Source organism: Stylophora pistillata, chromosome 7 (assembly GCF_964205215.1).
Source record: "Stylophora pistillata chromosome 7, jaStyPist1.2, whole genome shotgun sequence".
NCBI classification, from domain to species: Eukaryota; Metazoa; Cnidaria; class Anthozoa; order Scleractinia; family Pocilloporidae; genus Stylophora; species Stylophora pistillata.
The window spans coordinates 2820355-2842656 of record NC_142525.1 but is presented as its reverse complement, the minus strand read 5'-3'; the positions used below and the strand labels follow the sequence as shown (position 1 = coordinate 2842656).

Below are 22302 nucleotides of genomic sequence, written 5' to 3'. Positions count from 1 at the left end.
TACCTGACTCGTGAAATTGCCGTTGTATTACACTTGAAAACCTACAACATACATAACTTTAACGCTGTTTTTCCTCTCTTCTTTATCCTCTTCCATCGTCGCACGTTTTTTCCCAATCGTTCATGTTATTTAAAGGCTCGTGAACCTGTTTTACAGTCCCGAGTTTGAATTCCCCCTCTCCAGGTTTTATTGCTTTTCCTCTGCAACTCCTTTCTCAGAAATTCTCTGATAAAATTAACAGCTAACAATATCTGAGGAGAAGGGTAGGGTAGGGAAAGTTTGAACACCTGCATAATCTGTGGCTGCCGCCAGTGTCCTTTTTCTCTCTTTTTTTTCCTTTCGCCTTTTCTCAATTACCAAGACAATTCGCTCGTTCATCCAGTAATCGTGACCAAAGTAAAACCCAATTCCTAAAGCATCCATACCCTATTAAACCAATCGCGTCAGTTTCTAAAAGATCTCAAGCAAAAAAGTTGACATGAAGTAAGGAAACAGTAAACTAAGGAGCATTGTGATCAAACGGATTTTCTGGAAGAATGCAGAAAAAAAAAAAAAACTAAACACACATAAAGAATACTTGGAGAAAACTTGAAATTCTGCTGAAAATACCTTTATTTACATCGGTTAAAAGACTTAAGAAATACAGTTATCATTCAAATGGAGCTCTTACTAAAGTAAATAATTTTAGTGAATATATGCTACCAAAGTCTTGCATTAATATTGTTATCGATGATTAGAAGCTACTGTACATTTACCCTGCTTAGGGTAAGAGTCGTCAATCGCTGATCATTCGCTACATTATTGCTTTTTAAAATTGGTCAGAAGGCAGAGTATAAAATATCAGGGGAGGCCCATCTAACTCGGTTGGAGATGATTGACACTCTTGCCCAGCAGTCAGAGCAGCAGCACCAGAATTACCAAAGTAATTTATAACATAACCAAAGTAAAGCGCGCGCTCTGATTGGTCAATTTAGCGTCTCCCATTTGCCCATGGGTGTACGCTGCTGACGTGAGCAAATGCAAAGACTATTTTCCGCGCGCGCTTGTTTTTTCTGGTCACGTAAGATTTGTTAAATAAAAGGGAACTCTTTAGCTACAATGTATCAATGTTATGTTATAAAACAAATGGTAAACACCACACCGTACACTATTGAGTTATGGATGCACTTGGGAGGTTGCTAAGCACGAAAGAAGCTAGAGTCACTCTCGGCTATCGCCTCGAGCGACTCTTACGCTTCTTTCGTGCTTAGCAACCTCCCGCGTGCATCCATAACTCAATAGTGTACGCTGTGGTGTTTACCATTTGTTAATTAGAGATCAATACAACACAGTTAGAGATATGTTTTCTTTCAAACACTCAGCCAGAGAAGCCGCACCAGCTTCACCAATGTTATTTCTGTTCAGATTTATACTTTTCAGGGATGAATTTTCTTTCAAAAACTCAGCCAGACTAGCAGCACCAGCTTCACCAATGTCATTTTCATCCAAGTCTAACTTTTGCAGAGATTTATTTTCTTTCAAACACTCAGCCAGAGAAGCAGCACCGTCATCACCAATTTTATTAAAACTCAATCTCAAATATGTCAGAGATGTATTCTCTTTCAAACACTCAGCCAGAGAAGCAGCACCAGCTTCACCAATGTCATTTTCATCCAAGTCTAACCTTTGCAGAGATTTATTTTCTTTCAAACACTCAGCCAGAGAAGCAGCACCGTCATCACCAATTTTATTATAACTCAAACTCAAATATGTCAGAGATGTATTCTCTTTGAAACAACCAGCTAGAGCAGCAGCACCAGCTTCACCAATGGCATTTTCCCCCAAGTCTAACGTTTCCCAAGATTTATTTTCTTTCAAAAACTCAGCCAGAGCAGCAGCACCGTCATCACCAATTTTATTGACAGACAAATTCAACTCTTTCAGAGATGTCTTCCCTTTCAAACAATTAGCGAGAGTAGCGGCACCGTCATCACGAATTTCATTACCAAACAAATGCAACGCTGTCATACTTGTATTTGTTCTAAGAATGTTGGTTAGTAAGATAGTTTTAGCCCCCTCTAATCTTAATGTGGGCCAAACAGTAATGGTTTCAATTTGAAGACAAGGTCCAAGAGCGCGGGCCAATTTTACATGGAAATTATTTTCATTTTTGCATTCATATATGCACTCTAATATAACAGTCATACTATTTTCGGCTTCCCTTTGCTCGACCTCCCGGTTTAACTGTGTCGCCATACTTTTCATAAGGTTCTCTGCTGTTTCCTCGCACCGTGCGGCAAGAATGCCAAATGTGAACAGAAGCACTTCTTTCAGCTCGTGGCGATATCGTCTGTCAACAGCTATGCTGTCTGTGCTAATTTCTTTCTTGATAAGCTGACAAACGAGATTCAAAGCGGCGAAGAACTCTTGGAAAGTCTTGTGAAGAAAGCCATAACGTCTAGTAGCTCGGAGTTTACTGCCTCCGGGCTGAACAGAGAGAAATCCAAGTTCAGGTAGATCACTTCCTTTGTGTTTTCCAAGCTCCTTCTCGTCAAAGTCCAAGTTGTCTTCTAATAAACTTTTCAAAGCTATCGAGCCAAGGTGGTTCAGTTGGCTTTCGTAAAGTACAACAAGGTCCGCCTCGTCGACTTCTGAAAGTTGTTTCCTTGCTCTGTATCTTCTTAGTATACAATCCACTATGTCCATGTACAGCTTACTTCTGCTTTCAGGAAATACACCGTTCAAATCTTCATAGACCAGGCAAATAAGTGCAGTGTTGAGAGGATTCGTCGACATTTCATGTAAGGTTTTATCGTCATCCAGTCGTTCGATAAGCTGTTCGGCCAAGTTTGTCTTCTCTCTGAAGTACTTTTTGATGAAGGTTTTCACATCTTCTTCAGTGAATCCCTCCACCTCTAGCAGCATGTCGCAGTATTTTCGAACTTTGACTCCAGCCTCTTGCCGTGCAGCTACAACCACGCGACATTTTGGCAGCGTTCGGCCTTGAATAATTTCTGATAACATTGGTAGCTTCTTCTCAGAAACTTCATCCAATCCATCGAGTACCAGGAGAACTTTAGATTGATTGTGGCGAATGAAGTCGAGGAATCTCTTTCTTTGGTCATCACCGATATCTCGAAGTAGAAGTTGATCATCAATGGCTTCCCAAAGGTCAGACTGAACTTCACGACATTTAATCAAAAGCACTATGCAGAATTTTGCGAAGGAATTTGCGGCTGCGCGTTTTTGAGTGACCCAGTCGAAAACAACCTTTTTGCAGTAAGTTGTCTTTCCCATACCAGGCTTCCCTTCTATTAATACAAGTCTTGGTTCTTCACATTCTTCGTGCGGGTTGAAGATTTCAGAAATTGTGACAACTCGGTCTGTAGCTGTTCCTCTCGTTTTCTTTTTGTAGGTGATTTTAAGTCTGGTGTAGAGGTCTCCAAAAGAAAAGTTCAAGTCTTCACACCAGGGAAGGAGGTTCATCGTACCCTCGCGGGTTTTGTAGAGTTGAGAAATGTTCTCAATCATTTCGGTGGGATCAAAGGCATCTAAAATAAAAATAATTCTCGTCAGGTGTTAAGTCAAACTGTCGAAACCACCTTGGTTTTTCGAAATATTGCAAAACATTTTTTCCATGCAAGCGAAAGTCCCTTCAGCGCTCAAAGGTCCGTTTTTTAAAAGCGCCGATCATCGAATGGCACAAATTGAATTACTCGTCTTTTCACAAAACTCTTGTTTGAGGAATTTTTTTCTTTCGCGCATTTAGATCGATCCTTTGTGAGAAAAAATCACCTAAGTTTTTCTTTTATAACGGCTCTTTACATTGAAAATTATTTTCAATTTGACACCTACTTTGCCTTTGCCACTATGACCGTAAATATGCAACTTTTACATCGGCTCAGCGCAAAATTCCAACCTCTACCCAATGATATATTTATTCAAACTAACTAAAATGGGTTAGAGGAGTATGGAAATATAAAAATATCTTGCGGTTTCGGCGAACTTCTTGTACAGCCGATCAACGTCATATGCACATTTTCGAAAATTCCACCCAACAATGCCCAAAAGCGGAGTCAATTATTTACGAAATTTACGCCTTCGACCCATGGTTGACGCCTGAATTGAACATTTTGCAGCTTTTTCATGCTTCATGATACCATGAAACAGCATTTAGGGGAGAGAAATCTCTACACCCATCTACAAAAATGTTGCCGCCGAAAGGTGATTCATCGCTCTAAGTGTCCTATTGTTATGTTTATCACGCAGTAAAGAGAGACAAGAAAAGAAATCACGAAAAGGCAAGATAGATATGAAAATTGGTCATGTTAATCCAAAATATTTCTTATTATCCATTTAAAAAGTTTCCTTATTAATATTACTTGAAGTGCACTAATTTTGTAGTGGATAATGTATTCTCTAATTTTATACTGTACTAACTTATTCAAAGGACCCATCTGCTGTGTTTATTATCCAAAAGCTCCCGTGAAATCGCCAGAAAATAGTATATTCACGAAAACACACTAAATATGCCAAGTAGATTATTATTTTCATCGATTTTTCAAGACTTTATAAAGTGAAAGGAACTGCTTACAAACTTTATTAATATTGTGTCACGCAACGTAATCATGCGAAATTCAATGACGAGATCGTCCGAAAATCAAGTTTTACCAAGTTGTATTTATTTCAAAATGAAAATTTCCTCTCTCCTACGCGCAAAACTGACGCTATAGTTTGTAGTTTGTAATCGGCCTGGTAGTTTTCCACGGCGCAGCCGGTGAGTGGCTTCTCGATCCTACTTTCAGCTTCTTGCCGCCTGGCGGTTTTTTGAACATAGATGACTATAGAAAAGACCCCAACTAGAAGGCATCGAGGATAATTCGAAGTAATTGTAAGAATATCGTGTGCCTCTCAATCCTTTTAAAATCAAGTGCTATCGAGCAAAAATCTTATCGTTTGGCGGGTGTGACTTGGTTTTGATTGACATTCTATTTGATTGTTATGATGAGTAGCAATTTTTCAAAACGTGTCTGACATACTAAAGAAGTTACCGCTATGACATAGTTTGAACTGTGATATATATCTGATATTTCGAAGTCTTTCCGATGGCCACCCTATCAAGAAAAATCAGAGAAGAAAACTTTTCAGTTTACACGAAATTTACGCGCAGATCCATGGAAGCTACCACTTGTCAATTATTATTGATTCGCAAAATTAGATTTGGGTCAAAGGTTAAATAGTTAACGCGACAACAGCACGATAGACGGTCAAACCCAAAGCAAAGATGCAACTAACTGAGGCTCAATCTGCGTAGATTGAGCATACATTTGGAGTAAATAAGCTTGTATGCAGAGTCACACGGGAAGAAAGAGCTCGAACGAGTGATAAGTATTTTCAGCCCTTAATAATTGCAGAAAAGGGCACATTCAGCTCTCTCAAGCGGAATACATCGCCTATAACCCTTGAATTTAAAAACCTCCGCACCACAGCGACATAGAAATATAGAATTGATAAACCTCCAAGGGAGGAATAACGAAAACAACGTGACCAAAAACTCGACTGATTTCGTGACTACACCTGGAAAATATAAACTTAAGAAACTTTTCCTACTTATTCTTGGTGGGAAAAGACACGACATCTGGCTCTTTAGCTGTTTGTCCTATTTTGTGTTGCTACCAGTATAGACGAGACCCAACGAGGTCAAAATAATATCTCAAGTTGCATCTCTGGCCTCACATTGTAATATATCTCTTAACCCGTTGTCAAGTTGAATTTTGCACGAAGTTCTTAGTGGTATAATCAGCCCCAGCAATTTCAATTATTACCCAGTCAAAAAATTAAATTTGTCTAAAAGGTTGTGAAGCACAGAAATGGGAGTCCAGGCTTTTTTTATCGCATTTTAAAATACAGAAGAACATGGGTTAGCTTAAGAAATGTTACACATTCCGTGAGCCTTTAAAATTAAGATGAGTCAATTACAGCCAATCTGAGCTATCGTCACCCATTTCGCAAAATGTTTCCCAGGCATGGCAAAGTACCATAATCATTGATTTAGCGTCTTTGTTCTCCTTCTCTAAGAAGGGCCCCTCTCGAATCTGGTTTTTGTTAATGAGCGCCCCTATTCTGATAAGCACTCCTACTGGATAAGCACTCATGTTCTGTTAAGCGCCCCGATTCTGTTTCAGTGATGGCACTGCTAGAGTATATTTGCAACGAGATCAACCGTAGTTCATTTTCCTTTCAGTTCTCATTTAAAGCCTCGTTACAGAAAACGGTAACCACGTGAGTGCACAGTTTCTTCAAACGAATAATCTCGTTTGCGACCATTGCCTTGTCGGTAGTTTTAGTCTTGCAGGATCCCTGGACAAGTCTGTTCTGTAGTCTTCTATATTAATGGAACAATTCAAGCTTTTTTTTTTTTGCATATTCTTCTGTTTCTGAGAAGAAAAATAAGCGCCCTATCCCTAATGAGCTTGTTTTGCACAGGCACCCTTTCTTGAGGCACCAAAAGTAAAGGCCACCGAACGCTGCATCGAAAATTACAGTAGCTCTGATACAGTTTAGAATTTTGACAAGGAAACTAATCACGCCCGCCTATTTTTTTTCTTTTAATAAATTGTAAAGTCGTCGAAAAAAGAAAAGGTTTTCTATAGTTCCCCTTTTGCATTTTTTGGCGACGACTGACCTCCCTTTGATTTCTCCCGAAAACCATGTTATGATCCCCCCTAAATCCTTCATTTCCTTCTCCCCGCCCACTCCTAGCTAGCCAACCAATAACGACTTTTCATCACGGCTGGTTATTTAAACGAAGTTTAGCATTTTTTTTACAAAACTGCCATCTAAACCATCTTCATTTTAGTTGAATCTTTTATCTGAACATTTATTTTTGACAGTGTCAAGAAGGTGGAAAGTTAGCAATGTATGGAAATTTATTGAGTTAAATCCACCGTCACTTAGAGAATCCCTGCGGCTCACTGTTTGCGTAAAACCGGGGTTTGGGTTAGACCTCGGGTAAATAACCGACCCTAAGATTCTGGTTCACGACTCGTGACTCGAGTTTGGGCTTTGAACACGTACATACATCATCAAAACATCATTAAAACATTTAACGGGAAAACTGGACGATAGATGTCAAACCCAAAGCAAAGATGCAACTAAGTAGGGTATGATGGGTGTACATTGAGCATACATTTGGAGTAAATATACGTGTAAGCAGAGTTACGCGGGAAGAAAGAGCTCGAACGAGTGAGACGTATTTTCAGTCCTTAGGACCTAAATAGGAAAAAAGGAATAAATAGGAAAAAAGGAATTAATGCAGGAAAAAAGGCCGTTCAGCGCTCTCGAGCTGAGAACATCGCCTATGGCCCTTGAATTGAAAAGTACCCGCACCACAGCGACAGAAAAATAAAGAACATGTAAACCTCCAAGGGAGGAACGATGAAAACACGGACCAAAAGCTCGAGATCTCGTCATTGCACCTAGAGAACATAACTCACGAGACTTACAAAATAAACTTAAGGAACGTTTCGTACTTATTCTTGGCGGGAAAAGACAGACATTTGGCTTTTTAGCTCTTTTTTCTATTTGTGTTGCGACCAGTGAAGGCAAAGACCTTCGCTTCAACGGTTTGCCGGATTGGTGTTCGTATTAAAGAACGATGTTCTTGGAAGAGGACAGATTTCTACCTTGAGCGCATTATCAATGAGGTCTGTAAGGAGCTCATGCAGGCAGTCCCCTCAGAGCTACCCTCATTGACACTGGATCGAATAACAAATTATTTTTATAATGCAACTTTATTTCATTGTCATGAGGGTGGAGTAACAACCCACCTCTTTTAAGTACATGCCAACTGGTTTAGGTTACCTAGCCGTGAAAACAGTTGATCACATACTGGTAGCCACAGACTTTGGACGTGGGTGTAAAGTTAAGATGCACTTTTCACACCCTCTTTAAGGGTAGAGTGCCTGTGAGCTGGTTAGAATTTTATTGTAAACCTTGTAGAGGAGTTATTGAAAAAAAAAAGTAACATCGTCCTGATAGTGTTGTGGAACTGACCCTGATTCTGCGTCTCATCCGGATGTTCCACCCCTGAGTTCACGTTGTCACTCACTTGTCGGCCGTCTTCACTGTTCATCTGGCCACGATCAGTTCTGATTGTTTCGTTTAGTTGCCGATGATGATGACAGATATATTTTAATTACACGACTCGTGATGACATTAATTCCGTAAAATGATTTTAAAGTGTTAGCTTATCATGCTTTAAACCAGTTCTTGAGAAGAATCAGTAAAGAGAGAAGTAGGTTTTTTATAATCTGTTCGCTTACCCGAATCTGCTAGCCTGAAGAGAGAAATCTGTTTTCACGACCCGCCACAGAGGTAAGTTTCCAATCATGTTTTCTTGAATTTTGGTACGAGATTAAGACTTAATTTGCATTTTTCTGATTTCGAATTACAAATGTATTCCTCTTGGATCCAATGATTCTTAAAGCTTGGATAATATTGCACGATTTGGGATCAGTTCGTGGGCCTCACTTTCTACGCGGAACACTGATCAACTCTGAAGGTCAATTTATACAAGTAATTTAGTCTGCATAGGTTATGAGCCTTTTTTTCATTTTGAAATACAGTCCAAAAAAATCGTTTGAATCACCTGCAAGATCAGTTTTGGTTAAAGACTTTTTCGTAGGACTGACTTCCATACCTCGTGGTCCACTATTGCTTCAAAAACATTCTGCATGAGAGAGTTGTTTAGGAGGATCTCGCGATAGAATAAATTCTGTAAATTTCTTACCTGACCCTTCAACTGCTATGTCTTCGACATTCCAAGGACATTTTTCAAAAATTTCTCGCTGGTACAAAACAACTGCGCGACTTCGAAAATACCACGCAAAATAAAAGAAGCTGGACGATGATGATGGCGAGATTGGAATTTGATTTTCCCTTTGTAATGGAGATCATTACATTGCAGCTTCTGGTGGAGTGGATTCAACGTGGTGCACATTTTGATCCTAAGGATGGGGGCAGGGTGGGGTGGGAGACAACTGATAATGGATGGAATCGCTAAGTACTACCCGTAGAAAATTATGAAAAAAATGTAGAAGAGGTTTATCTTACATATTTCGCAGACTATCATATCAGTTTTAATTGAATTTCCTATCATGTAGTACTGATTGAGTTCTTACCTGCATTCCTCGTGTCCTCTCTCAGCTGAGTGTCCAACTTTTCTCTAATGTTTCGCACTTCACTACTGATCTGCTGCAACTCTTGTCTGTTTGGGTCTGATGATAGAAGGTAATGTTTATGTCAGTTTTGAAAATTGGGACATTTAGGTAAAGATGCCGCAAATCAAGGAGGAGGTGGGGGTGGGGGGGAGTTGGATCGGTAAAGTGATGAGTTGGTGAAAAGAGTATCCGGTCTTTTCGTCCAAGAGTCTTTCCGTCTAAGTACTTTTCATCTGAAGTCTTTGGTCCACTTGTCCAATATCAAGTCTTTTCGTCAAAGTTGTAACATTGTTTTAAATGAAGTAGTAACAAGATATATTTTATCAAATAGTGACAAAAGTAAAGACTTGCCGTTTAATTATTTCGCGCAAAAGAAATGGGAATATTAGGCTTGTTGTTAAGCGTCTATTGTGCGTAATAGACAACTATGGGTAACATCAATTAGTGTCCGATACAACCAACAACATATTCCAACATGATAAAGAAGTAAAACTAACCAAAAATGATTAACAAATAAACCTAACCCAAAAATGACCCCAAATAAACATCTTCTCTGTGTATTTATCGTAATTAACGATGTTGAATTTGTAAACGAGGATCAGTGAGTAGTAAGAGCTATCGAAACCAAAATGGCAACGGCTCGCACTAATAAGTTCTTTATATAGCCTTATCTAGCCTTCTAAAAGTTACTTAAATGCTCCCAGATAAGACTTAACATTTAGACGAACAGACCTAGATGAAAAAACTTTGGAACGAAAAGATTTGGACGAAAAGACTATTGGACAAAAAGACCGTAATTCGGTGAAAAGTCTTAGTGTATTAGCACTGCAAATGAAAGAAAGAAATGGTTTGGCCCATGAACAGCCTAGGATCCAACGATCATAACTCAAATATCTAAGGTAACCATAACCATAACGTGACTCTAACATCATCAACTCAAAACCGGAAAGAAGTGCAAAGCCTTCTAGAAGTGCCTGAATATTATCACAGGATCAGTCTTAACTTCCCACGGCAGTGAGGAGCGTAATATAAATGAGCTACAGTGTAAGCAACATGAAAATTAGAAAAAGCCGCAACAAACTCTAGGAAGCACCTCCACCAGGGTCATCTTAGGACGGTAGAGAGAATTTTAGGGGGGCAATACAATGTTATTAAGGTTAAAATGGTTCCATTCCTTCCATTTCTCCTATCTAGTGTTTAGGTGCATGGAGGTGGGCTGTAGCTAGGGAGACCCCTTATCTCTCAAGATATTAGAAGCCCCTTTCCTCCTTCTCACCCTAGGTTGCACATCCTTTACTGTCCCATTGTTTCATCTAAATAAGATCACGTGCGATTTTATCTTATTAATATCTTAAAACACAGAATAATTTAGCATTTTCATTCATTGCGTTAAAAATTAGATCATTCGTTGGGTTCAAATTTAGAATAAGATAAAATTCAGATCATTCATTGGGTTACAAAAAAATAAGGAAAAATAGAAATTACTCAATTGTTTTGTTGTACGCCAAAATGTGCCAATTTTCGCAGCTCGGTGGCGGTGAAGATTGTGGCCGAGTTTATCGTGTGCATGCAACGTCTTCAAGAAAGGTTGTAAGACCTGGGCAGCCATTCCCTGAATGTCAAACAGTACTAAGTTCGTCGAAGAAGAGTTTGTTCCAAGAGTTTGTTGCGGTTTTTTCTAATTTTTTCTCATTTTCATGATGCTTACACTGTAGTTCATTTATATTACGCTCCTCACTGCCGTGGGAAGTTAAGACTGATCCTGTGATAATATTCAGGCACTTCTAGAACATCTTATTTCCGTTTATAAGAAATATCTAATAAGAAACATCTTCCTCCTACTAAGAAACTTCTTCTGTCAAAGGCCATAAGATTTAACCGTCAACCGTACTACTCCCACTGAGATTAAATTGACAATAACTGATAACGTAAGAAGAGATCCCGTTTTTCATGCTTAATACGATCAGCCTATCTTAGATTTCCCGGATGATATTTTCACTTCTAGAAAAACGATAAAGCAAAGTCTGCTTCTTTTGCCTCAAAGAGCAATTTTTATTTTTGCCACAGAGCCGCGCAATCAAATTCAGTATACGTAAGCGTGCTCAAAGTCCCGATAGTGTATGCTGATAGTGTGAGCAAACCGCTTCGCTAGAAATTTCTCTTTTTCGCCCGAGTGGCCATGGTTAGCGCGGGGAAAAGCTAATACATTTCGCTACAATAATGGATACAAACAGAGACTTGGCCCACCAGTCCCAAAACGAAGACAATTTTCCCACCTTTTCACTTGGGCTAGAGTTCTTAAATGAGGCAAAAAAAAAGAGAAAAACAACGGAAAAGGAGACTCGGCATTAGCGCCATCACGATTCGCTTCACTGTCCGACAGTGAAATGAAAGTGCCATTTCATTCACATTCACTCATTTTAGTTTCATTTCATTCACCCGGAATGTCCTGACTAATTCATTACCCAGATCCTCTCGTTTACCTCTAGGGTCTGGGTACGAGACTAGGTCCTAGCCCTGTCAAGAGCCGCACCTTATCTTAGCGGGGTGGGGTGGGGTGGGGGTACCTGGGCTACTACAGAATCCACTGATCTCCAAGGCAATTTAATAATGACCTCATCTTACAATCTTTCTTTTTCAGCGTGTTCTATTGATCAGCCCGTGCGCCATGTCCGCCATATCTCAAGCGGGTTTCGATGTCATGGGGTAACTCCCGTAAGGAGCTTGCGGAAAAAAAATATTATTCTAGCGCGGGATTACCCGAACAACCCTGTTTGATCGAGTCCGTGATCTTTGATTCATTATGCATAGACGTCTTTTGACTACTTGTGACATACATAACTTTACCGCAGTTTTTCCTCTCTTGTTCATCCTCTTCCATCGTCGCACATTTTTTTCCATTCCCTTTATGTTATTTTAAGTCTGGTGAACCTGTTTTATAATCCCGGGTTTGAATTCCCCCTCCCCATGTTTTCTTCCTTTTCCTCTCCAATTCTTTTCCCAGAAATTCTCTGATAAAATTAACAGTTGACAATATCTGATGAGTAGGGTAGGGTAGGGAAAGTTCGAACACCTGCATAATCTGTGGCTGCCGCCAGTGTCCTTTTTTTTCTCTTTTTTTTCCTTTCGCCTTTTTTCAATTAGCAAGACAATTCACTCGTTCATCCAGTAATCATTACCAAAGTAAAACCGAATTCCTAAAGCATACATACCACATTGAACCAATTGCGTCAATTTCCAAAAGATCTCAAGCAAAAAAGTTGACATGAAGTAAGGAAACAGAAAACGAAGGGGCATCGAGATCAAACAGATTTTCCGGAAGAATGCAGGAAAAAAATAACTAAACACACATAGAGAATACATGGAGAAACCTTGAAATTCTGCTGAAAATACTTTTATTTACATCAGTTAAAAGTCTTAAGAAGTACATTTATCGTTCAAATGAAGCTCTTACTAAATTAAATAATCTTAGTGAATAGATGCTACATAAGTCTTGCATTAATATTTATATCGATAATTAGAAGCTACTGTACCATGATCTACCCTGCTTAGGGTAAGAGCCGCGAATCCCTGATTATTCGCTACATTATCACTTCTTAAAATTGGTCAGAGCACAGAGTATAAAATTTCAGGGGAAGCCCATCTAACTCGGTTAGAGATGGATGACACTCTCGCACAGCAGTCAGAGCAGCAGCAGCACCAGAATTACCAAAATAATTCAAAGGTCAATTCGACACTTCTAGAGATGTGTTTTCTTTCAAATAATTACTTAGCCAGAGCAGCAGCACCAGCTTCACAAATGTTATTTCCGTTCAGAAATAACATTTCTAGAGATGAATTTTTCCTGGGACTGCGCTGCCAGAATGCCAAATGTAAACAGAAGCACTTCTCTCAGCTGATAGCGATATCGTCTGTCAGCATTTATGCTGTCTGTGCTTATTTATTTCTTGATAAGCTGACAACCGAGACAGAGTGCTGCGAAGAATTGTTGGAAAGTCTTGTGAAGAAAGCCATAACGTTTAGTCGGTCTTAGTTTACTACCTCAGGGCTGAACTAACAGAAATGCAAATCCAGGTAAATCGCTTTCCTTTTTTTTTTTCCAAGCTCCTTCTCGTCAAAGTCCAAGTTGTCTTCTAATAATTTTCATTTTTGCATTCATAAATGCACTCTTATATAACAGTCATACTATTTCCGGCTTCCCTATTCCGGACTTCCCGGTTTAACTGTGTCGCCATACTTTTCGTAAGGTTCTCTGCTGTTTCCTCGCACCGTGGGGCTAGAATGCCAAATGTGAATAGAAGCACTTCTTACAGCTCGTGGCGATATCGTCTGTCAACAGCTATGCTGTCCGTGCTAATTTCCTTATTGATAAGCTGACAAACGAGATTCAAGGCGGCGAAGAACTCTTGAAAAGTCTTGTGAAGAAAGCCATAACGTCTAGTAGCTCGGAGTTTACTGCGTCCGGGCTGAACAGAGAGAAATCCAAGTTCTGGTGGATCACTTCCTTTGTGTTTTCCAAGCTCATTGTCGTCAAAGTCCAAGTTGTCTTCTAATAAACCTTTCAAAGCTATCGAGCCAAGGTGGTTCAGTTGGCTTTCGTAAAGTCCAACAGGGTCCTCTTCGACTTCTGAAAGTTGTTTCTTTGCTCTGTATCTTCTTAGTATACAATCCACTATGTCCATGTACAGCTTACTTCTGCTTTCAGGAAATACACCTCTCAAATCTTCATAGACCAGACAAAGAAGCGCAATGTTGAGAGGACTCGTCGAAATTTCATGTAAGGTTTTATCGTCATGCAATCGTCCGATAAGCTGTTCGGCCAGGTTTGTCTTCCTTCTGAAGTACTTTTTGATGAAGGTTTTCACATCTTCTTCAGTGAATCCCTCCACCTCTATCAGCGTGTCGCAGTATTTTCGAACTTTGACTCCAACCTCGTGCCGTGCAGTTACAACCACGCGACATTTTGGCAGCGCTCGGCCTTGAATAATTGCTGAAAACATTGGTAGCTTCATCTCAGAAACTTCATCCAATCCATCGAGTACCAGGAGAACTTTAGATTGATTGTGGCGAATGAAGTCGAGGAATCTCTTTCTTTGGTCGTCACCGATATCTCGAGGTAGAAGTTGATCATCAATGGCTTCCCAAAGGTCAGACTGAACTTCACGACATTTAATCAAAAGCACTATGCGGAATTTTGCGAAGTAATTTCCGGTTGCGCGTTTTTCAGTGGCCCAGTCGAAAACAATTCTTTTGCAGTAAGTTGTCTTTCCCATACCAGGCTTCCCTTCTATTAACACAACTCTTGGCTCTTCACATTCTTCGTGCGGGTTGAAGATTTCAGACATCGTGACGACTCGTTCCGTAGCTGTTCCTCTCGTTTTCTCTTTGTAGATGACTTTAAGTCTGGTGTAGAGGTCTCCAAAAGAAAAGTTCAAGTCTTCACACCAGGGAAGGAGGTTTGTCGTACCCTCGCGGGTTTTATAGAGTTGGCGAATGTTCTCAATCCTTCCAGTGGGATCATAACCATCTCTAATAAAAATAGTTCTCGTAAGGTGTCGAGTCAAACTATAGATACCACACTGGTTTTTCGAAATATTGTAAAACATGGTTTTTTCCAAGCGCAAATCGCTTCAGTACTTCAAAGGCCTGTTTTATAACAGCGCCGCTCATCAAAAATGGCACCAATTGAATTACTCGTCTTTTCACAAAACTCTCGTTTGAGGAATTTTTTTGCTTCGCGTATTTAGATCGATCCTTTGTGAGAGCAAAGCATATACGTTTTTCTTTTTCAACCGTTTTTTTTTTTTTACACTGAAAATTACTCTTCAGTTTGACACCTACTTTGCTTTTGCCGTCATGACCGTAAATATGCAACTTTAATCTGGGCTCAGCGCAAAATTCCAATTTCTTCCCAACGATATATTTATTCAAGCTAACCAACTAGAGTAGGTTGGAGGAGTATGGAGATATAGAAGTATGTTGCGGTTTCGGCCAACTTCTAGTACAGCCGGTCAACGTAATATGCTCAGTTCCGAAAACTCCAGCCAACAATGCACAAAAAGCGGACTCGATTATTTACGGAATTTACGCCTTCAACCCATGGTTGACGCCTGAATTGAACACTTTGAAGCTTTTCCATACTTAATGACACCATAAAACAGCATTTAAGAGAGAAAAATCCCCACGCCCATCTACAAAAATGTTGTCGCCGAAAGCCGATTCATCGCTCCAAGCGACCTATTGTTTTGTTTATCACGCAGAGATGAGAAAGAAGAAAAGAAATCAATAAAAGGCAAGATAGATATGAAAAATGTTCATATTAATCCAAAATATTTCTTATTATCCATTTAGAAAGTGTCCTTATTAATATTACTCGAAGTGCAGTCATTTTAAATTGGATAATGTATCTTGTAATTTTGTAGAGAACTAATTTGATCATGGGACCCATCTGCTGTGTTTATAACCCGGAAGTTCCCATGGAATCGGACCAAAACTCCGACCAAAACACGGACCAAAACTCGGACCAAAACGCGGACTAAAAACTCGAGATTTCGTGACTACACTTGAAAACCTTAAATCAAGAGACCTACAGAATAAACTAAAGAAACAACTCGTTGTTATTCTTGGCGGAAGAAGACACGACATTTGGCTTTGTAGCTGTTTGCTCTATTTTGTGTTGCTACCAGTGCAGGCGAGACCCAACCATTGTCAAAAGAATGTGTCTCAAGTTGCCTCTCTGGCATCACATTGTAATCTATCTTTAACCTGTTGTCAAGTTGAATTTTCCATGAGGTTCTAGGTGATATGATCACCCCCAGAAATTTAATAAAGAATTGTGTCTCCTTTTGACTTCACAGAACATACATATACTTGTATTAACATTTACAACATAAAAAACGTTTACCTTCCATCCTAGGTCTCTTGTTATGTGGAAGCCCGCTCGTCAAGTCATCCGATTTTCGTTTCATCATTTGAAATTTACTTGAACCTAGTATTAATAGCAAACATGTACATTTGTAGCTTGAGTTTATTTCAACATGGTATTTCTAACTTGGTAACATTAAGAAAGAAAACATCAATTTTTTTTGGGAGAGGTTTATCTTTCATCTTATCCGCTTCCCTTGTCAGTAAAGAACATGAAAATTAGAAAAATTGGCAACAAACTCAAAGACGCTCCTCCACCAAGGTTATCTTAGGGCACTAAAGAGATTTTCAGGGGGCAATACAATGTAGTCCAGGTTATCGTGCTTCCTTCCTCTCCTTTGTCCTCGAGTTAAGGTGCACGGAGGTGAGCTGCGGCCAAGGAGACCCCTTGCCACTTAAGACATTAGAAGCCCCTTTCCCCCCCCCCTCCCCACCTTAGAATACCACCTGTTCCTTTACGGCCACTACCCCATCGCAGCACCAGCTCAGTACCTTGAAGGAGTTGTAACAAAACGTGAGATCAAGTGGTGCACAGGTAACTCACTTTGACTTTTATAGCCGATCATAAAGAATACCTTCCTAACTTTCAAAAGTAGCAGAATTCTCAGTTATGTACATGAAACGGTTTTCAGCGTTTCAAAACCACTTCTAATGTTTTTTACAAAGGAGAGTTCCAACACATAACTTTGTTGTAAGTTCGTAGTTGTAAACAGAATGTTCATTTATGGAGATCAATTAAAGTAAGGAATGTATTATAAATGAGCCTAAATTCAATTTGGGCAAAGTTACCAGAAACTCGAAAAAAGCCATTTAACCAAGGTCATCTCCGTGGGGTTCTAACAAAGAATTCAACTTAATCTGTGTTCCTGTAAAAAGACCCAATACTTTGAATACTTTATGTCTGGAACAAAATCAAGGCCTATGCAGGGATTCAATAGCTATCCTATATTATCAGACTGCATCTACAAAACACCAGCAGCATATAAACATTTCCATAGAATTTGATGAACCGCCTCCCGGTTAGCTCAATGGATAGAGCGCTGGACTGTTGTGCGGGAGGTCGAGGGTTCGAGGCCCGGCTGGACCAACACTCAGGGTCTTAGAATAATTGAGAAGAATTTGCTACCTTTATATAACATCAAGAAATGGTTCGATATTCTAGTCTTATCGGATAGGGACGAATAAATAGAGGTCCTGTCTGTTGCAGGGTTGGGGTAGGAGACGTTAATTTCCCACAAAATAAACGGTTTGTAAACGGATAGTAAACGGGTAGTAAGGGCGTTTAAACGGTTTGCATGTCCGTTTAAACGAATAGTCCAAAGCGTTAAATGGTAGAGCAAAGTCCAAAAACGGATTCCGTGAACCGTTAAACGGCCGAGAAAAAAAATAAACGGATGGCTTAAAACGTTAAACGGTTGAACAGCATCTATTAATAGATTGCTCAAAACGTTAAACGGATGGACAAAAACGTTGAACGGATAAGGAGGGCTAAAGAACAGCGGGAAGCCATGCACATATCGATCAGAAACCGTTGTGAACAATTTTACGAATTGTTGATGCGGAACACTGACGTTTCATGCTAATAATATTCGACTGATAACGATAGAAAACTAAGTAAAATTAAATTACTAGCCTGCCATTAAGCTATCCACTGGCGAGTGAAGCGAGCCGAGAGCGAGTCTCGCCCTGGAGAGCTCGCAATGCGTTTGAAGCAATCTGTCAATCATACCATGTGGACTGAACATTCTCGATAGAAAGAAAATAGAATTGAGAAGCAAACTCATTTTTTCCCATGTTCCTACATTGTTTCTACGTATTGACTGAAATGAAAACGCACTCTCAAGTGAAAAACGTTAAGAAATGCCGCTGATTTTGTAGATTTCACCGTCGGTTAATCGAAACAATTTTGCATGTGCATGTAACAAAACTCAACTTTCTTTCGCTCGTGTTTCATCTAGCATTGGATTTCGTAAAGTAATGTGTAATTACAGCTTTTATAAAGCAATTTCTGTTTCCTTTTAATCGATGGAAATAAAAGATGAGAAACTCGATAGCCACGGATTTTGTAAATTTTGCCGTACACGTCACTCGAAATAAATTTGCATAATCATGAAAACAAATCTCGCTCTCCTTGTCTTAACTAACGAACATCTGTTTTCGTAAGCTAATCACATCCCTCTTCCAACAAAGAAAACCAAAACTTTAAATAAAATTGAAGGTCTCTACAACCATTTTACATCAATAACTTGAAAACGAGAAGCCTACAGTAATCTCAATGAATCCTCAACAATCATAATAGTAGAAACAAATATTGAAACAATCGCGAAAAGCCTTAGTTAAAAACTCTCTTTAAGTCTACCTGTCGCCTGCTTGCTTTATAATATGCTTACTTAAACGACACTTAGCATTTATTTTGCCTTTGATTTATTTTGCCTCTCTCCGCAGAGGACTCGACTGGAAATCTAGAAAAAACTAACACTTTTAATGAGTTTAGTTTCGTAGTGTCTAGGGGAAGTTTCTGGTGTGTTCCGTCTGTGTTGCTGGTGCTCATCTCATCTTTAGTAAAGAAGTATGGCAGAAGCTTAAGCGCGCATTTGTGCCGTTCCGATCCGCTCTGCAGAATGTTCTTCACGACTGGTAGCTTTCTTGGGGTCACGCAGCTACCAATGAGCTCATCGCCAACTTGAGCTTCTGTTAATGCGTGGAAGCTTTGGGTTGCAGGGGTTGAAGAAGTTGAAGCTGTAGGCGGAGTCGGAACCGTTGGTGTTTCTGGAGATAGCGCGAAGATGTCCATATCTTCGTTTAGACTGGCCAAGGCAACAGAATCTATAGTTTGAAGATCATCCTGCTGAAGGATACTGCTGGCTGATAATGGCTGCTCAGTTTCTGGTTGTTGTATCTATTAAAAAGTTAAAAATCATATGTCATTTTGTAGCAAGGGAATTAAAAAAATAAATAAAGGCCATTTTGGTTTGATTAAGTCGAGTAAGTAGAAAATAAATTGAAACCGCTAGCTTTTGATGGCCTTATTTCATTATACCCTGTGTTTTATAATTCTTAAACCGGTTTAATTAGAGTTTAGAGGCACTCAAACAGTTTAGTCTTCTGCAACAAAGTTTGTCAAACCAGTAGTTCCATTACCGAGAACTCCGTCTTTAAAGGCGTAAACGAAAAAGACATTAAAACTTACCATAACGTTTTGCTCTAAAGAATCCAATCTTTGCTCAATTCTACCCAATCGGACTGTGATTTTTCTCTCCACTCCAGACAGGGCGTCCTCGAATTTCTCCATCATCTATTTGAGTAAAACAAACAAATGAACAGTTAATTAAAAAAAGTGAACAATCAAACATCAGGCAAAACCAAAGAAAGTGTCTGTAAAATGAGGTTTCCGTATTAAGACGATTATTTATAAATTACTCAGTCAAAAAGTAATTAGACGTCATCCAAAGGTAAGGCTTGCTTTAGAAACTCATTGTTGACACTGGGTGTCCGTAACGTAGTTAAGCGTGTTGAATTCAGAGAAAAAAAACTGAAAAGGACTTTCCAAGCGACATTTTCTCAACAAGTAACGCATTGTTGTTATGCTTACCTTACAGATACTCTCTTGTAGCAGCAGCTTTATGGAAGCAACATCTTCTGCAGTCGCACCAGCACTGAAACTCTTGGCCTCCTTTTCCTCATTTCGTGCTTTCTTTGCTTTAGTTTCCTCACACCACTGAGCCTCTCTTTTCTTCTGTTCTGCCAAAAACTCTTGGTATGGGTCAACGGGAGTTGCGGAAAGTTTTTTCTGCCCAGCCTTCACCTAAAAGATCAATACAACATTTATCAAAACGAAAGTCTGTTATGGTAGTATAACATCTGAAAACTTAAATGTGATAATACAATGTTGAAACACGCTCGTTCACTTTGTCTCGCGCAAGAAAACGTGATCTTAGACTTCCTGATGTTCGGGTTATTAACAAAAGTCACGTTCAAAAATAGTTATAACCTATATAAAACGATCGCTGTAGATGGTAAATGCCCTCTGACATAAAACTATAATAGAATCATAAAGGTAGCTCGTGCATTACATAATTAATTTCAATTATTTACGCTTCACAAGAAGGTAAAAATACCACTTTGAATTTGGAAGTGGCCGGCGTTATCGACATTTTTATGAAACGCGTTACTAAAGAGCACCATGTAGTAATCAGAATTACCTTGGTTGACTTGTTGGGCCGCTGTACCTCATTCTTTTGGGACGGTTGTTGGGCAATTTCCTTAGAGTCTGAATCCGGCTGTTGGTTGCAGTCCAGACTTGGTAACGGCGGTAAGTTTATTTCGCACCACTCCAAGTCTTTCTGATTCAAGACTTCTTCGTCGTCTACAAGAACAAATCGTAAGTACGACAATTAGTTACAACTCAGACTTGTCGCTTAAGCGAGTATTCGCAATAAAACTGACTTACACAAATGTATTCCTGTGAATTCTGCCATGTAATCGAGATGTGAAAGGCATTACTTACCACTTAAGGCTAAGAGTTCAGCGGGTACCTTTCTTCCTTGCCAGTTAACGGTCACCGCCATTCCTTCTTTTAAATCTATACTATTTCCAATGATGAGGCGTGTAGGCGCGATTCCCGTCTTCTTCTCGTCTCGGAAAAAAAAACAGAGCCTTGCGGGGTCGTCTGCTGCTTTCTTTGCACAATTGTCTTACAGTTAAAGCCATTTCGGGTCAAACAATGTCGTTAGAAATGATTGAGAAACAGTGAAGAGTAAAATGCCTTTATATACCAAGAATCCTTAATGAGGAGGATCGAAAATCTCGCTTTTTTATTGGAGTAAAAAAGAACAATAGAAAAACAAGTATATGGTAATATTTATTTTAATCCAACGACTAATCGACAAATCACAAAACGATCAAGTACACTGCAGTTTTTTCCTAAGAAGTCCGCACTAAGATAATATTATTTGTGGCACGTTCCTTCAGAGGTGTTTTAGATCAACTATGGACAACTTTGAAGCTGTTTTTATCATTGACTCCATACGTACAATGCGTCTAGAATTGGTCGAGAGATCAGCAGAAAATAGACAGCAGATGCTGTGTATTCTACTAGATGTTCTAGCAGATTCAACTATTCCCTACGATGCCCAAATAGTTTTGCAGCAGTACTTCAAGGAGTACCATGATCTCAAAAAGACCATCGATTCAACACTGACGAGTCTGGACGCGCTGGAACATGAACTGGACTAGAGCAAGTTGTGAAATCAGGTCCGAATAGATTCCATAAAACGGCTCTTGTTAGAGCCAACAAATGAAAAAAGTCATGACCGAGATTCTGGTCATAACCAATGATACTTGAATAAAGGCTGATAGTTTCGAAAGAAACTGTTTGGGGCTGCGTCGGTGGGAGTAACGAAATAATTTGGATATATCAACAAAGTTGAAATGGTAAATTGGCCACCGTAATGATTACAAAAGCTGACGTTTCGAGCGTTAGCCCTTCGTCGGAGCGAATGATACTTGGTTTCTCAGCCCGACGGAATTAGAAATTGTTCGCCAGTAAATTAAGCAATTCGATAAACGTGATTTTAGAAGTTGCTTCGGAAGCGGCGGGTTTTGCCCATAACGAGTTTCGCACACAAAGCGTTTCGCCCAGACCTAGACCCAGACCATAATTGAAAGATAATTTGGTTATATCAACTAAGTTGAAGTTCTAAATTGGCCACCGTAACGAGTAAAAAAGCCGACGTTTCGAGCGTTGGCCCTTTGTCAGAGCGAGTGGAGAGTTTTTTTAGAAACTTTTAAACCTTTAACTTTTCAACCTTCATCAGAGCGAATGGAGAGTTTCTTTAGAAACTTTCAGCCTTTATTCATAATTGAAAGAACTGGGTAAACAGAATAAGAATCTCTAATCCGACTACAATCATTTCTGATAAGAAAGGTCGAGAGTCGTAAGAAATACATACCGTCTTTTCTTGAATAGAAGCCGCGGCTTCTATTTTTTTTTCAAAAGGAAAATAATGCGGCTTCTATTTTTTTTTTTCAAAAGGAAAATAATGCGGCTTCTATTCAAGGGCGGCTTCGATATTTTGAAAGCCATAGTTTTCATGTGTGAAGTGGTCAATTGTGTCTTTTGTGACGTCTATCGGAAATAGGCCTACTTCTGGGCGAACCCATTTTCTATGTTCCACGC

The 22302-nt window shown here is 39.5% G+C and overlaps 2 protein-coding genes across 2 annotated transcripts; both read right to left on the bottom strand.

The window, feature by feature from the left end:
• Positions 1-594: 594 nt before the first annotated feature.
• Positions 595-16534, bottom strand: LOC148726151 (NACHT, LRR and PYD domains-containing protein 12-like). Its single transcript, XM_088726938.1, has 3 exons — positions 16105-16534; positions 9162-9257; positions 595-3530 (listed from the first exon to the last, which is right to left on the bottom strand). Exons 1-3 carry the CDS (start codon positions 16169-16171, stop codon positions 1318-1320), a joined length of 2376 nt encoding a protein of 791 aa, XP_088583064.1. The 5' UTR covers positions 16172-16534; the 3' UTR covers positions 595-1317.
• A 1769-nt stretch (positions 16535-18303) lies between these two features.
• On the bottom strand, positions 18304-21293 carry LOC148726150 (uncharacterized). Its single transcript, XM_088726948.1, has 5 exons — positions 20575-21293; positions 20327-20490; positions 19717-19929; positions 19315-19419; positions 18304-19023 (listed from the first exon to the last, which is right to left on the bottom strand). The coding sequence occupies exons 1-5, from the start codon at positions 20600-20602 to the stop codon at positions 18526-18528; spliced, it is 1008 nt and encodes a 335-aa protein (XP_088583074.1). The 5' UTR covers positions 20603-21293; the 3' UTR covers positions 18304-18525.
• Positions 21294-22302: the final 1009 nt, after the last annotated feature.